The sequence below is a fragment of the Ostrea edulis genome, chromosome 7, assembly GCF_947568905.1.
Source record: "Ostrea edulis chromosome 7, xbOstEdul1.1, whole genome shotgun sequence".
NCBI lineage: Eukaryota > Metazoa > Mollusca > Bivalvia > Ostreida > Ostreidae > Ostrea > Ostrea edulis.
In genome coordinates, this window is record NC_079170.1 from 24,367,882 (window position 1) to 24,385,410 (window position 17,529).

General features: G+C 35.4%; 1 protein-coding gene across 4 annotated transcripts in view; it reads right to left on the bottom strand.

The window, feature by feature from the left end:
- The window catches only part of LOC125653502 (serine/threonine-protein kinase TBK1-like), a 44,682-nt gene extending 30,500 nt beyond the window's left edge, over positions 1-14,182 (bottom strand). Inside the window, exons 1-4 of one of the 4 annotated variants that reach the window (XM_048883034.2) lie at positions 14,140-14,182; positions 13,969-14,014; positions 10,459-10,585; positions 7,257-7,397 (exon numbers count right to left, since the gene is read on the bottom strand). In XM_048883034.2, coding sequence (XP_048738991.1) covers positions 7,257-7,397; positions 10,459-10,569 — 252 coding nt within the window. In that variant the 5' untranslated portion in view covers positions 10,570-10,585; positions 13,969-14,014; positions 14,140-14,182. Of the gene's footprint in view, positions 1-7,256; positions 7,398-10,458; positions 10,586-10,676; positions 10,849-13,968 lie in introns of those variants that run through there. The other 3 variants (XM_056143757.1, XM_048883033.2, XM_048883035.2) reach the window with 3 other exon arrangements.
- Positions 14,183-17,529: the final 3,347 nt, after the last annotated feature.

A 17,529-nucleotide genomic window follows, 5' to 3' on the forward strand; every position in this document is an offset into this window, starting at 1 on the left:
CGTCATTGTGACGGCATCAGTTTCAGAGGATACTGATACGGAATCAGAAAACCACAGTGTGGTGATCCGGAAAACCGGATCACACGCTGTGAAATCCACAGTATCAACAAACGATACATTGATGGGTATATAATAAATGTACGTATCAAAAGATTACAAAAACAGCAGCACATGTATCATATCAAAAGATTACAAAAACAGCAGCACATGTATCATATCAAAAGATTACAAAAACAGCAATACATGTACGTATCAAAAGATTACAAAAACAGCAGCACATGTATCATATCAAAAGATTACAAAAACAGCAGTACATAAACGTATCATATTCAAAAGACTACATGTATATAAGTGTCGTGTTTTTGCTCCAGCTTGATTTCATGATGGTAAAAGATTTTGTTATATTAAGGTTCTAAGGAATGTATAGATTGTATAGATTGTTTGTTTTAAATCTAGTTGAAAAAAAATGTCACTCCTATTGAGACATCACCATCTGCAGGTGAAGTAGCACATTAAAAAAACGATATCAAGATTTTTTTCTATAATGCATTAAAAATGGCCCATGAGACGGGCATGATGTCTTCTACTCAAAGAATGTCCATTCTATCGCTTATACACAAAAAGGGAGATAAGTCAAATATAAAAAATTACCGACCAATTAGCTTGACTAATACAGATTACAAGATTATCACCTTTGTTTTAGGAAAATGATTACAAAACTTATTAAGTAACTTAATCAGTCACGATCAAACCGCTTATATAAAGGGGAGATATATCGGAACAAACGCTAGAACAATCTTAGACATTTTTGAGTATTGTGAAGCCAAGAATCAAGAAGGAATACTGATATTCTTAGATTTTCAAAAAGCTTTCGATTCAGTAGAATGGAATTTCATATTTGACGTACTAAAAAAGTTTAACTTTGGAAATGAATTTATCAAATGGATAAAACTTTTGTATAAGAATCCTTTATTTTGAATAAAAAATAATGGTTGGATTTCGGAATCCTGCGAGATGCAAAGAGGAATTCGACAGGGGTGTCCAATATCACCTCTTCTATTCCTATTTGTTGTTGAAATTCTATCTTTAAAAATAAAATCTTGTGATGATATAAAAGGATTTAAAAAAAAACCCACATGGAAAATGAAATAAAAATCTTGCAACACACAGATGACGCAATGTTACCTGTAGCTGATTCAGAGTCTTTAAAAAAGTGTATTGAGTTAATAAGTACTTTCTGCACCAAGTCTGGTATGAAACTAAATATTGAAAAAACTATTGGAATTTTACTTGGACCATTAAAACATTGATATCAATATCTAGAAAATATTGAAATGACCAATAAAGAAGTAAAGTGTTTAGGGATATATTTAGGACACGATCCTGCTAAATGTTATAAACTTAACTGCATGGATGAAAAGATTGAAAAACTCACCAAGACACTAAATATATGGAAATCTAGAAAACTAACTTTTTTGGAAAATGCACAGTAATAAATACATTAGCACTGTCTAAACCATTATTCAGTGCAAGTATTCTTGAAGATCCAAATGAAAATACTATAATACAAATTAACAAAGCTATCTTCAATTTCCTTTGGAATAAAAGAGAAAGAATAAAAAGAAAAACCCTTATTGGACAAATAGAAGATGGGGGGATAGGAGTAGTGGATATTGAAAGCAAATTTCAAGCCTTAAAAGTCATGTGGATCAAATGTCTATTTAATTCAAATGCATCACAAAACGACTTGTTTTATTCTTTCCTAAGAAAATATAACATTAACCCAAGTTATATCCTAAGTCTAAGCACAATTTAAGAATAAACAAGAAATTAAGACACTGTTGACAAATATTCCTACATTTTATTGCGACGTGATCAGCTATTTTAATAAATGCAAAGCTTTACAGAATATCACACTTACATCGACCGATGAAATTTTGTCTCAACCAATTTGGTTAAATACACTCTTTACGTACAAAAATGACACACTATGTTTCAAAAATTGGATTCAAAGTAAAATATTACATGTAAAGGACCTTTTTGATGAAAACGGAAAATTTAAAGAACGAGAACATTTCAGTCATATAGCCAACTGGCTATGTGAATACACAATTCTGAAAATAATTTTCAGAAAAATTGAAACACAATTTGCTTGCCAAAAATCCATATATATTAACATCAAGGATGTCGTTAAAGTACAATTAAGAAATAACACAACTGTATTAATCAAGGAATTAAATAGTCAAGTAATTTATAATATAATTATATCGGATTCCATGAAATTTGTTTTGCCAATATATGAAAACAAATGGTCTAGAGAATTAAACTGTAGTTTTAAGGAATTTAGAAATTCAATTTATATACATGTATCTCGAGTAAGAAATATCTTAAACAAATCAGTAGCAGAATTCAATTACAATTATCTCATAACTTGACACACTGTAATTTGTCATTGAGCAAATGGCAAAAGGAACAATCCAGTTTTTGCCAATTATGTAATGTTGTAGAAAATTCAAAGCACTTACTCTTTGAGTGCAAAAATGTACAATCTATTTGGAACACTGTAAGAAAATATTTCAATTTCAAGATTACATGGAAATTAATTCTTCTAGGTTTTTATCTACAAGAAAACAATACAACAAACAGCTACAACAATGTGATATCTTTTATTAATATGAAAATACATAAATTTAAAATGAAATGTAGATTTGATAATTGCGAAGAAAGTGTTCATGGTCTCATGGTGTATATTAAGAAACAGTTATTTTATGAATTCTATGCAGTCATGTGAAAAAATCAAAGCAAATTATTTTTATAAAATACTAAAGGATATTGCTGAAAAGATATAATGTATATATATTTTTTTGCTTGTATGCATTGTAATAAGTTGATATACTTGAAGGGGACAGTCCTTCAAGATAAACAGGTTGGGGGCACAAACTTGGACTGTGACCCCTGGCTACATGTATAATATAATATTGTACAATATTATTATTATTATCTTTTTATTTCTGAAATTGTATGTATATGAATTATATGAACTAAATGCCTTCTAATCCAAGGGGCCCCTGGCACCCCAGGTGAGGAATACTTAGGGGATATCTTCGGATATTTTACCCCAAAACTAGAATTATGTCAACTGTAAAAAATATATATATATATATATATATATATAATAAGCACTTATTAGAACCTTTTAGTATCTGTAATATACTTTAGAACAATTTCGAAAAAAAAAAAAGAAAAAAAAGGAATGTATAGATTGATTGTTTGTTTTACATCTAGTTGAAAAAAAATGTCACTCCTATTGAGACCTCACCATCTGCAGGTGAAGTAGCACATTGACACCTATGGTAAGTGCTCAGGACAGTAGCAGTGAGGGTTCTCTAATGTGCCAATGCCTTCCGCAACACAGGCCTCCGTTTCTAAGGTCATGTTCGAAAGACCTGTGATTCTCACTACCTATGCTAGCGCCTTAGGTTTGATGCACCCATGGCATGAGCAGGGCGCGAACTCACAACCTCCCAGTTACAAAGCGAACGCTCTACCATTGAACGGTAACATAAGGCTAAAGGTATTTATTACATTGTATGAGGCCATGTATGAGGTATTTATTATACTGTATGAGGTATTCATTACATTCTATGAGGCCCTGTATGAGGTATTTGTTACACTGTATGAGGCCCTGTATGAGGTATTTATTACATTGTATGAGGCCCTGTATGAGGTATTTATTACATTGTATGATGCCCTGTATGAGGTATTTATTACATTGTATGAGGCCCTGTATGAGGTATTTATTATACTGTATGAGGCCCTGTATGAGGTATTTATTACATTGTATGAGGCCCTGTATGAGGTATTTATCACATTGTATGAGGCCCTGTATGAGGTATACATTACATTATATGAGGCCCTGTATGAAGTATTTATTATATTGTATGAGACTCTGTATGAGGTATTTATTACATTGTATGAGGCCCTGTATGAGGTATTTATTATACAGTATGAGGCCCTGTATGAGGTATTTATTACATTGTATGAGGTCCTGTATGAGGTATTTATTACATTGTATGAGGCCCTGTATGAGGTATTTATTATACTGTATGAGGTATTCATTACATTATATTGTATGAGGCCCTGTATGAGGAATTCATTACATTATATTGTATGAGGCCCTGTATGAGGTATTCATTACATTATATTGTATGAGACCCTGTATGAGGTATTCATTACATTATATTGTATGAGGCCCTGTATGAGGTATTCATTACATTGTATGAGGCCCTGTATGAGGTATTTATTACATTGTATGAGGCCCTGTATGAGGTATTTATTACATTGTATGAGGCCCTGTATGAGGTATTTATTACATTGTATGAGGCCCTGTATGAGGTATTTATTACATTGTATGATGCCCTGTATAAGGTATTTATTACATTGTATGAGACCCTGTATGAGGTATTTATTACATTGTATGAGGCCCTGTATAAGGTATTTATTATACTGTATGAGGAACTGTATGAGTTATTTATTACATTGTATGATGCCCTGTATAAGGTATTTATTACATTGTATGAGGCCCTGTATGAGGTATTTATTACATTGTATGAGGCCCTGTATGAGGTATTTATTACACTGTATGAGTCCCTGTATGAGGTATTTATTACATTGTATGAGGCCCTGTATGAGGTATTTATTACACTGTATGAGGCCATGTATGAGGTATTTATTACATTGTATGAGACCCTGTATAAGGTATTTATTACACTGTATGAGGCCCTGTATGAGGTATACATTACATTGTATAAGGCCCTGTATGAGGTATTTATTACATTGTATGAGATCCTGTATGAGGTATTTATTACACTGTATGAGGCCCTGTATGAGTTATTTATTACATTGTATGATGCCCTGAATGAGGTATTTATTACATTGTATGAGGCCCTGTATGAGGTATTTGCTACATTGTATGAGGCCCTGTATGAGGTATTTATTACATTGTATGAGGCCCTGTATGAGGTATACATTACATTGTATGAGACCCTATATGAGGTATTTATTACACTGTATGAGGCCCTGTATGAGGTATTCATTACATTGTATGAGGCCCTGTATGAGGTATACATTACATTGTATGAGACCCTGTATGAGGTATTTATTACACTGTATGAGGAACTGTATGAGGTATTCATTACATTGTATGAGGCCTTGTATGAGATATTTATTATACTGTATGAGGCCCTGTATGAGGTATTTATTACATTGTATGAGGCCCTGTATGAGATATTATACTGTATGAGGCCCTGTATGAGGTAATTATTACACTGTATGAGGCCCTGTATGAGGTATTTATTATACTGTATGAGGCCTTGAATGAGGTATTTATTATACTGTATGAGGCCCTGTTTGAGGTATTTATTACATTGTATGAGGCCCTGTATGAGGTATTTATTACATTGTATGAGGCCCTGTATGAGGTATTTATTATATTGTATGAGGCCCTGTATGAGGTATACATTACATTGTATGAGACCCTGTATGAGGTATTTATTACACTGTATGAGGCCCTGTATGAGGTATTCATTACATTGTATGAGGCCCTGTATGAGGTATACATTACATTGTATGAGACCCTGTATGAGGTATTTATTACACTGTATGAGGAACTGTATGAGGTATTCATTACATTGTATGAGGCCCTGTATGAGGTATTTATTATACTGTATGAGGCCCTGTATGAGGTATTTATTACATTGTATGAGGCCCTGTATGAGGTATTTATTACATTGTATGAGGCCCTGTATGAGGTATTTATTACATTGTATGAGGCCCTGTATGAGGTAATTATTACACTGTATGAGGCCCTGTATGAGGTATACATTACATTGTATGAGGCCTTGTATGAGGTATTTATTACACTGTATGAGGTATTCATTACATTATATTGTATGAGGTATTTATTACACTGTATGAGGCCCTGTATGAGGTATTTATTACACTGTATGAGGCCCTCTTTGAGGTATTTATTATACTGTATGAGACCCTGTATGAGGTATTTATTACATTGTATGAGGCCCTGTATGAGGTATTTATTACATGTACATTGTATGAGGCTCTGTATGAGGTATTTATTACATTGTATGAGGCCCTGTATGAGGTATTTATTATACTGTATGAGGCCCTGTATGAGATATTTATTACATTGTATGAGGTCCTGTATGAGGTATACATTACATTGTATGAGGCCCTATATGAGGTATTTATTACATTGTATGAGACCCTGTATGAGGTATTTATTACATTGTATGAGGCCCTGTATGAGGTATTTATTACATTGTATGAGGCCCTGTATGAGGTATTTATTACATTGTATGAGGCCCTGTATGAGGTATTTATTACATTGTATGAGGCCCTGTATGAGGTATTTATTATACTGTATGAGGCCCTGTATGAGGTATTTATTACATTGTATGAGGCCCTGTATGAGGTATACATTACATTGTATGAGACCCTGTATGAGGTATTTATTACATTGTATGAGACCCTGTATGAGGTATTATTATATTGTATGAGGCCCTGTATGAGATATTTATTATACTGTATGAGACCCTGTATGAGGTATTTATTACACTGTATGAGGCCCTGTATGAGGTATTTATTATACTGTATGAGGCCCTGTATGAGGTATTTATTACATTGTATGAGGCCTGTATGAGGTATACATTACATTGCATGAGGCCCTGTATGAGGTATTTATTACATTGTATGAGGCCCTGTATGAGGTATTTATTACACTGTACGAGGCCCTGTATGAGGTATACATTACATTGTATGAGACCCTGTATGAGGTATTTATTACATTGTATGAGGCCCTGTATGAGGTATACATTACATTGTATGAGGCCCTGTACGAGGTATTTATTACATTGTATGAGACCCTGTATGAGGTATTCATTACATTGTATGAGGCCCTGTATGAGGTATTTATTACATTGTATGAGGCCCTGTATGAGGTATTTATTACATTTTATGAGGCCCTGTATGAGGTATTTATTATACTGTATGAGGCCCTGTATGAGGTATTTATTACATTGTATGAGACCCTGTATGACGTATTTATTACACTGTATGAGGCCCTGTATGAGGTATTTATTACACTGTATGAGGCCCTGTATGAGGTATTTATTACATTGTATGAGGCCCTGTATGAGGTATTTATTACATTGTATGAGGGAGTAAATGATTTGGCTTACTTCCTCCTCTATCCCTAAAAGCTGTACAACATTCTCGTGTTTGAGATGCATCATCACCTGGAATTCTCGCATCTGGACTTCGGGACTTCTCTGCATGGCTGCCAACGAAAACACCTTAACAGCCACTTCTTCTCCATTTCTCTGATGAAAACAACATAGAATTAATGACCAGCATAACATCCTCTTAAAAAACTGCAGAAAAGACATGAATGATGCTTCAGTGAAGATGGTGTAAAAATGTATTTTTTTGTCTTTGTACACTATGCTGGGAACACCTAAAGTAGTTGATATTAGGTCATTCCTTTATTCTTAAAAAATTTACATTTCATCAACATTATTAAAAGCTCATAAAAAACAAATTGTAAGAATCAAAGTCTCACAGTTACTTTCAATTTAAAAAGTTTCAAGATATATATTTTTTTGCCTCATAGTGTATTTTCTCTTCTAAATGGCAAGGGGTCATGAAGTCTAGGACTGACACCCCTTTGCCAAACCAAGACAGTCTGAGAGCATTGCATGGGGTGAAGTCCACAGTTAAAAAGTAGGGATGGGATCAATTACATACCAATGTAATTAATTAAATTATGGTTACTTTGATAAAGTAATTGATTATATTACAATTACATTTAAGGCCATGCCAATTTGTAATCTAGTTCGTCGGATTCGCCGATTCTATTTGTAATAAATCTAAATTATAATATTATCAAAAAACAATATCCGCCCGTGTGTCCAAAAATATCTGCGTAAAATATTTTCGACTTTTTGCAACAAGCACATAAACGATCTTGATGCATGTGCTTGACAAATGACAGAATCGCGGGCTTTTGAGAAAAATCCTAACAGTGTAATACGGTTTTTTAAGTTGTTCATGATATCATAACACTGGATTGGAAGTTGTTCCTTATACTGCAATCGAACTGGAAGCTGATGAAAATTTTGAAGCGCTATTCGATGCCACTATTTAGAGAACATCGACAGAATACGATTGATTGATTATATATTCTTTAAAATCTCTCTTGCGAATATTTCACTCACAAGAAGACGTTACCATTGGCGGTGAAGGGCTGCAAAATTTTGGCCTATGCTCTGCGCTTATGGCCATTGAGCAAGGAGGGATCTTTATTGTGCCACACCTGCTGTGACATGGGTCTCAGTTTATGTGGTCTCATCCAAAGGACCGCCCCATTTACTCACCTCTTACGACAAGCAAGGGGTACTGAGGACTATTCTAAATCGGACCGACAGTTAAAGACAAATTCACAAAGGGTTTTTGGTGATTATCAATTATGTGTGTTTTCGACGAGTTCGCAACATCGTACAGAAAAACTATGAGTAGAAAAATTGTTTAGTTTTTCCTCTATTTTTTGAAAATATAATTTGTTTCATTATATTCTAATTTTTTAACAAAACGTCAGCAATTTAATCCCGTCGGCATTTAAACAGTGTATTTTGGCGTTAAGGGTTAAAATTCAAGAAAATGCTAATTAAAAGCAATACATTGGAGATTTCAAAATTGGATATGTCCCTAGCAATATGCATAGATCTGAATCGAAAGTTTGTAGAATTGAAACTAAAATAAAATTCTTTAAAAAGAATTTATGAGTTAATGTTGCAAAGTACATGTATCAGGAATGAAGAAAATGAAGTCTTTGAAATCTGAAATATTTCTTATTTATTGTAAACTATATCAACAAAGTTAAAAAATGTTAATTAAAGTTCATGTGGAAAACAAATTATATCTGATGATTTTAGATCTTTATTTTTAAGTGCTCGCTTTTTAAAATCACACGTCATTCAATAAAGATTATTTATATTTCTTGTATTCGCTCGCCTCATAATTTTTATCTCCAAAATAAAAAATAATATTTGTAAAATAATTTCGCCCTCTCGCCTCATTTTTTTGGTTTGAAAATCCGAAGAACTATTATACAAATTGGTGTGGCCTTTAAAAGTATTTTACAAATGTAATTAATTAAATTACACATTACATTTAAGTAGTTTCAAATTTTTATTACCAAACCTTTCAAGCTTCCATATATGCCACATGTAAAATAGATGCATTTGGCCTTAAACTTTTGGGGGAACTTCAAAAGTGCTTTAAAACACTTGCCATCCTTGACTTCGATGTTTCAAAGAAGCCAGTGTGTTTGGTTAGATGTTTTTAAGAGTTAATTTTGTGTGTGTCCCTACCTGAATAGTTATACTGGAACCATGCATTCATCACCTGGGAATATATACTGACCATCCAGGGGAAGTAATCAGCTGTCCATGAGTACATATTTTACATGTAGCAATTGACAAATATTGATGGGGTATTTACTTCATGGACAACAGTACACAAATAAAGGATAAATTAGTATACCTAATATGTTATAAAAGTATATACTTTCTTTCCCAATCATCAAGAAGTTCTTTAATGTCTCCATGAAATTACATCAATTTTATCATAATCAAAGGTAGAAAAAAAATCAGGGTTTTCAAAGTTTTTTGTAAAACAAGACTACATAATTGAAAAGTAACTGAAATGTAATTGGATTTGCATGACATTTTTTAATGCAATTAATCAAATTACAATTACTTGTAATTGACTAAATTTCTCAATTACACCTTATTTCCAATTACATAAAAATTTGTAATTCTAAAATTACACTCAATTACTATTATTTTTTTCAATTATACCATCCCTATCCTAAAACTATTTTAGAGAATTTTTCAAGCATTCAGAGAGCTTTCAGAACATTCAAAATTAGATTTTTATAGATCTCTCCACTGTAAAATATAAATTGAAAGAACATATGATCATTATATTCACATTTTGTCTGTATTTGTTGCATGTGACACTTAAAGCTAGAAAATTTTAACCTTGCTGGCTGGTGGTTAGACTTGCTCAAGTCTCTATGTTGTTTTTATTACTTTATCATTTCGTTCAAATTTTTCTGTGTTTCAGAAGTCTAAATATCTGCTCTCTACTATACTTAATGTCACCAAACATCTATGTTTGGCATTATTAAAAGTATTGAAGAGAGCAATGATTATTAAACATAGAGATTTGAGCAAGTCTAGCTGGTGGCATACCGACCAAATATTTCCCATGACTCACACTTCATACAACTTAGTTTTGGCAAATTGACCAAGAATTTACTTTCTTTCACTATATATACACATGATGGTGGCACCCTGTATGATCTAAAACTTAATTTACCTTGTCCCGGCCTTTGTACACCTTACTAGTGGCACCCTGACCAAGAAGTTTGGTGATATCCCAGAGATAATTTTGGGATTGTCGTAGTGGAATACAATCTTCAGCTGACATTTCCTTGTATCAAATGCTAGAACATAATAAAACTCTTCTCTAAATGGCACATTTACATGGTTATTAAAATGAGAATGTACATCAACAACATGCATTTTAACTTTCACCATTGAAGGACTATATATATGTAGGACTCCAAAGTGTGATGGTCATGCCAAAGTGCGATGGTCTGCGCCAAACCTCGATGGCGTGACACGCCAAAGTGCGATGGTCCACACTCATGCGCGAAAGTGCGATGGTCTGACACGCCAAAGTGCGATGGTGTGACACGCCGAAATCCATTGCTTTGTGAACAGAAATAAGAATAAGAACTTATATTACCATTTAGTTGTTGTGTTATTAAACACAACATTTTCCAATGCAAAATCATATAGAATGTTTTGTATCATAGCATACCCCTGGGAATTAATACGTGTATGTCAAAGTAATAAATTATCATGAATTAAAGAATGTTTGGGCGAAGTAGATAATTCGACAACAAATGTACTTTGCCGTTCTCACTATCCTCAACAGTGTAAATCTTGCCGTTGCTGTCGTCCATGTTGCATTTCTTCGGTTTTATTTTGAGAGACGTTAAGAATGACGTCACAAACGTTACTGAACTCCGCACCATCGGACTTTGGCGTGACCATCGCACTTTGGCATCTGTAACGTTAACAAACCATCACACTTTGGCATGACCATCGCACTTTGGCGCAGACCATTGCACTTTGGCGCAGACCATCGCACTTAGGCGTGACCATCGCACTTTGGCGCAGACCATCGCACTTTGGCGTGACCATCGCACTTTGGCGCAGACCATCGCACTTTGGCGTGACCATCGCACTTTAGAGTGACCATCGCACTTTGGCGTGACCATCGCACTTTGGCGCAGACCATCACACTTTGGAGTGACCATCGCACTTTGGCGTGACCATCGCACTTTGGCGTGACCATCGCACTTTGGCGCAGACCATCGCACTTTGGCGTGACCATCGCACTTTGGCGTGACCATCGCACTTTGGCGCAGACCATCGCACTTTGGCGTGACCATCGCACTTTAGAATGACCATCGCACTTTGGCGTGACCATCGCACTTTGGCGCAGACCATCACACTTTGGAGTGACCATCGCACTTTGGCGTGACCATCGCACTTTGGCGCAGACCATCGCACTTTGGCGTGACCATCGCACTTTGGCGTGACCATCGCACTTTGGCGCAGACCATCGCACTTTGGCGCAGACCATCGCACTTTGGCGTGACCATCGCACTTTAGAGTGACCATCGCACTTTGGCGTGACCATCGCACTTTGGCGCAGACCATCGCACTTTGGCGTGACCATCGCACTTTGGCGTGACCATCGCACTTTGGCGCAGACCATCGCACTTTGGCGTGACCATCGCACTTTAGAGTGACCATCGCACTTTGGCGTGACCATCGCACTTTGGCGCAGACCATCGCACTTTGGCGTGACCATCGCACTTTGGCGTGACCATCGCACTTTGGCGTGACCATTGCACTTTGGCGCAGACCATCGCACTTTGGAGTGACCATCGCACTTTGGCGTGACCATCGCACTTTGGCGTGACCATCGCACTTTGGCGCAGACCATCGCACTTTGGCGTGACCATCGCACTTTAGAGTGACCATCGCACTTTGGCGTGACCATCGCACTTTGGCGCAGACCATCGCACTTTAGAGTGACCATCGCACTTTGGCGCAGACCATCGCACTTTGGAGTGACCATCGCACTTTGGCGCAGACCATCGCACTTTAGAGTGACCAAAGCAACTGTAGGGTCTTACATATATAATATATATATACATATATAAGGGTTCAGTTGCCCACCACCAACATCAGTGTTTGTGCTTTTGTTTGTGAAAGAATTCCAATACACCTCACTTATTATTTTCAATTTGATCAAAGTGACATAAAACCAAAACTTTGACATCACAAACATGAAGTTTTATCACTATTTTCCATATTTTGACATAAAATGGCTATTTCACAGTTTTTCTTGCAGAAAACACTGAGAGTAGCCTTGTACAAATTTTGTGTTCACACCATAGATTTCTCTATCCAGTTCACACGACAGAAAAATTTTGTTTGTCCAAAGCTGTGTTAAATATGTTATCTAAAAGAAAAACTTTTTTAAAATATGAGCATTTTAAACTATACATTTCAATAAAATTGAGAAATTGTGTAACTTAAACGAAATATAATATACTCTATATGAACATGATGTATGTAAATCATTAGGGACAAATTACGTAACACTGTATTGGGCATGATCCTCTTAATATGAAATAAAGGGAGATTAGTCTTCCTTCAAAACTTTTAAATTTCTAATTTTACAGGGACCCAGAAAAGCTGTTGTACAGTCTTCACGAAAACTCAGTGGTCCGAAGACCGAGGCCAGTGAATTTTATGGTCGGGTCAGTGAAAATTAAAAATCAGGAAGTCCGACGGGCTTGTAGATTTTTTGTAAGTCATATTAGATATAATGTTGGATTTAAATATTCTAAACGTCTTCTTTGCTTAAATTTACCATCAAAATAAAAATAAATAAAAAATAGCACATAAAGTAACCATAGTTTCAGTAAATTAATAAATTGTACAATTTTACAATGCATTCCATAATGTATGTGATAAACACATGAAAATTTAGGGGGCCAGTAAATTTCACTGTGGGCCAGTAAATTCAGACAGTTCACTGGTCCGACTGGCCAGCAAGTTTTAAATGTTTTCGTGAAGACTGGTTGTAGTACATATATCTTAATTACATGCTAGTCCTTCCATTAATGTTTGCTCATTGGGACATGCATTTCAATGTACAACATCCAATGTTTCAGGAAGTATTGCTTATCAGTGATCACTTAAAAACATGACCCAAATAATTTTAATCAAATGGGGAAAATCAAAGGGTTGATACTTATTTCGAAGTACTTTTGTTTTTAAAAACTTTACACTAAAAGATGGGAAATAACCCATGGAAGTATACCTCTCATAAAATTTTAAAACATTCTGGGAATTTTCATTTAGATCAATGATTTTGAGGAAGTTTTTCATTGAACTTGAACATGAACTGATTTATGTATAAGCAAAGACATTATATATGCCTCTACATAAACCGATACTTTTGTCTGTAATGATAAAATTGGGGAGGAGGTCTATACCATACATACCACACTCTAATAGAAACACAGGGGTGTTGGTATGGTATAGACCAGTACTATTATCACGATTACCGGTTCATGTTATGTATCTGTTACAAGTGGGGTATTTTCATTGGTCTTCACATTACAATACTCGTATTCAAACATCTTTTTGTTGTGTACTATTTTTCAAGTGTATACTGAATCAAAAGTGGACGAAATAAGCATTACAATGAGATAGATATAATGTAAATCGCACTAACCATCTACCTCCTGGCATTGTCACAGAGAGTGCGCTTGTGAAGACAGCTTCGCAAGTCCAAAGAACAAACAAAATCAAATTCGGAAAATTGAGATTATTTTAAGAGCTTAAGAAATTTTGTTGAAGTGACATTTCTTATATTTCAACATTGACCATTAAAAAAAAAGTTTACGTTTTTGGAAATCCCCGACTTATGACAGGAACCACATTGACAGTCACTAAATGTAAAAAGGAAGTTGCCGATAATGATATTTCCGGAAAATGCATTAAATTTTTCCTCCAAAATCACTACTAAGTCTAGAACATGAATACTGCAAACAACAAAGTATTCCTCGTATAGTATGTGTAATATGTCTCTAATACGGCGTGACCGTGTTTAAGGGCGAAACAAAAAGTATTGGCATTAGTATCTACATGTAGATTCATAATAGGACCAAAAAAAAAAAAAAAATATCCTTTACTGGATACATGTGATTTATACTTGCATACTGTACTTACTAAAATATAATTATACCGATTTGATTACAATTTTATATGTATTCACACAACACTATCATTAGCTGCTGTCCCAGAAACTGATGTGTGAAGCAGTTGGGTTATTTTATTTATCATGTTGTTAATTTAAATCTTGTCTGTAATCAGTATTTCATATATATATATATATAATTATAGATATGTGCAGTGCAGAAGTGTGAACTCTGTCAGTACTACCGGTAGTACTTCTGAATGATTGTTATTTATTTTCATTGTTATAATTAATTGCTTGTTAACCTGTGCATGCCCCTCGAGGGTCCTCGATTGGTAAATAAACTATAAACATAAATGTAATACACTTGGGAAAATAGTTTGAAAACGTGGTAGTTATTTTTTCTGGGCCAGATCGACTAGGGGACGGATAGTCTAGGGACAGATCGGTAATAGGACGAATCGACTAAGGGACGGACATCTAGAAATCCTTAGACCATGTAGTAATTAGCATTATTATATACTTTCAATTTCATCTCTTCTTTTTTCTTTAAAAGTTTGCGGGCATATATCACACGATATATTCCCGGAAACATTCCGGCCCGCAAACATTACGTCACAATCAAATTTCTACGCCGTTAATTTTCAAATTTTTCATGTGTTTCATCTTTTACTCAGTTAAACCGATAAAGTTATTGTTAAAAATAAAATTATTGTTAGTTTCTAAATGAAATTGAAAGTATATAATAAAAAGGTTATAGACTTTGTATGGGAAATATGACGACCTCGTTTTTTGTCGCGAACGGACCTCGCAAGCTCGGTCCGTCTACACGCCAAAAACTCGGTCGTCATATTTTCCCATACAAAGTCTACAACCTATAAATGTGAATAGTACTCAGGGGCGTAGCCAGGGTACTTTTGATGTGGACGCCCTAGTAGGCAGGGGGTTTGGGGGTCTCGCTAAGGCCCCCAATGGATCCAGGGCAATTAAAGCACTGGTGGGGCCCTAGGGGGCAGGGGCAAAGCCCCCGAAAACTGGTAAATTTTAGACGATTTCGATGTGAATATTCGACCCTCCCGAACGCATTTTTCGTACACTTAAAAAACTATAGGAGTGGATATAAACTGAATTCGTTAATAACAATTCCGGAGAGGACAAATATAATTGTCATAAATATTGCCCTTCACTACCTTTTGATATTACTAATATCTCTCTCTCTCTCTCTCTCTCTCTCTCTCTCTCTCTCTCTCTCTCCTTTTTTTGTTGCAGAAATGATGTGGACGTTTACATATGCGTGCAAACGTACGCCTGGCTACGCGCCTGGTTGTGGTGGTATTGAGTAATATTTGTGTTGATTTGAAGATGTAAGTATGTATATACATGTGAAATAACTCAAATATTTACAGAAAAGAATTAGGGAACTACTATTAGTTAAAACAACTAGCACCCCCCTTCTTTCTTTCTTTTTTAAATTATAAGTTACTCCTTTATTTCACTATGATGTATGACCTGTGACCATGTGTATGTGTCCAGCCATCGAAAGATAGTACCACAGTCATCAGACTTGTTGGTACACTGTGGTCCTTATTTATTTTTATTTAGGCCTATTTATTTTTAAACCACGGGACAACCCATACGTACCGTACGGAGCATATGTACGTTACTTCAACACACTTCAACTTCACTATGTAGGTGCATTGGGGAGGTGTTGGAGGGTGAGGCTGGATCGCAATGAGATGGATAGTATTATAGCTGATAATACAGTCACCAATGGCTTAACGATATATAGTTAACCAACCTACCAAAAACAAACAAACAAGTTACTTTGTCCTAACTTTGCGCTAGTGTTGATCTTAATCATCATGAAAAGTTAGCTGAAAGGCGTGGCCGGATTGAAGGGAACATTCCCATGAACACGGCAAGTGACCCGTTATGTGGGGTGTTGCTAAAACACGGAACGGAAATTAAAACGGGAAATATTGTGTGTAATAATGGTATGAGGAGATCAGTATTTTGTAAAAATCAAAAGGGAAGCAGAAATTGCCGAGAGAACGATAAGCATAATGCCCAGAATACATATAAATCGTTTCATAATATTCATACTAATGCATAGATACTTCGAATTCATTATAACTTAGTATGAAATCTATTAAACAAGCGCCTGTGGGCACCATCGTCTTTTTTCCAATGTTGTCATTTTCTGACCCCTCCCCCCTCCTCTCCCACCGATTTTGACAGTATGTTGTTTTACAAATAATATATATATATATATATATAATTTAATTTTTCAAATTTTAATACTTCTTTCTGGAATTGTCACCTTTAGAAATTATTTTATGAACCTATCCAATGAATAAGAGGCTCCCCTCCCTTCTCTTGGACATCTTTTTAGTTTTTTAACATAATACTGCTAATATTTGAAGGTAATTATTTTTAATGTACACGTTCAATAAAAGATTAACTAAAATACACGTAATTATTTTTATCCATTAATTTGTAGATTTCTGGGACACCCCCCCCCCCCCACCCCCCCCCCCCTTCTACATCGCTGGATCCTATAATATGTGTAACTATCAAAGAGAAGCCACAGTGTGATTTGAGCTACGTCGTTGCATTCTCAGTTCCAAAGAATCCCATGGTGATCCGGGTTAGAATAGGTCATCAGTACCCCTTGCTTGTCTTAAGAGGCGATAAAGATCCCTCCCTGCTCAATGGCCATAAGCACCGAGCATAGGCCTAAATTTTGCAGCCCTTCACCGGCAGTGGTGACAATCTGATCAAAACCAGATCCTGAGATCCGCTCACTTAGATCGCTACACTAGTGGATCTGGTTTTAATCAGATTGGCAGTGGCGAGTCTCCATATGAGTTAAATATTCTCGAGAGGGAGGGACGTTAAACAATATTGAATCAATCGGTTCCAAAGAAGGGGATGTAGAAGTTGACAACTAGGCCTAAAGTTATTTAAAAAGTACGCATTTCAAGTCAAACATCAAAATACCAAATCAGTGAGGGTCATCTTTCAAATCATGACTTAATCCATCGTTTGAACTGAACTTACATTTTCACCACATACCGTTTCAAATGCATGACATAG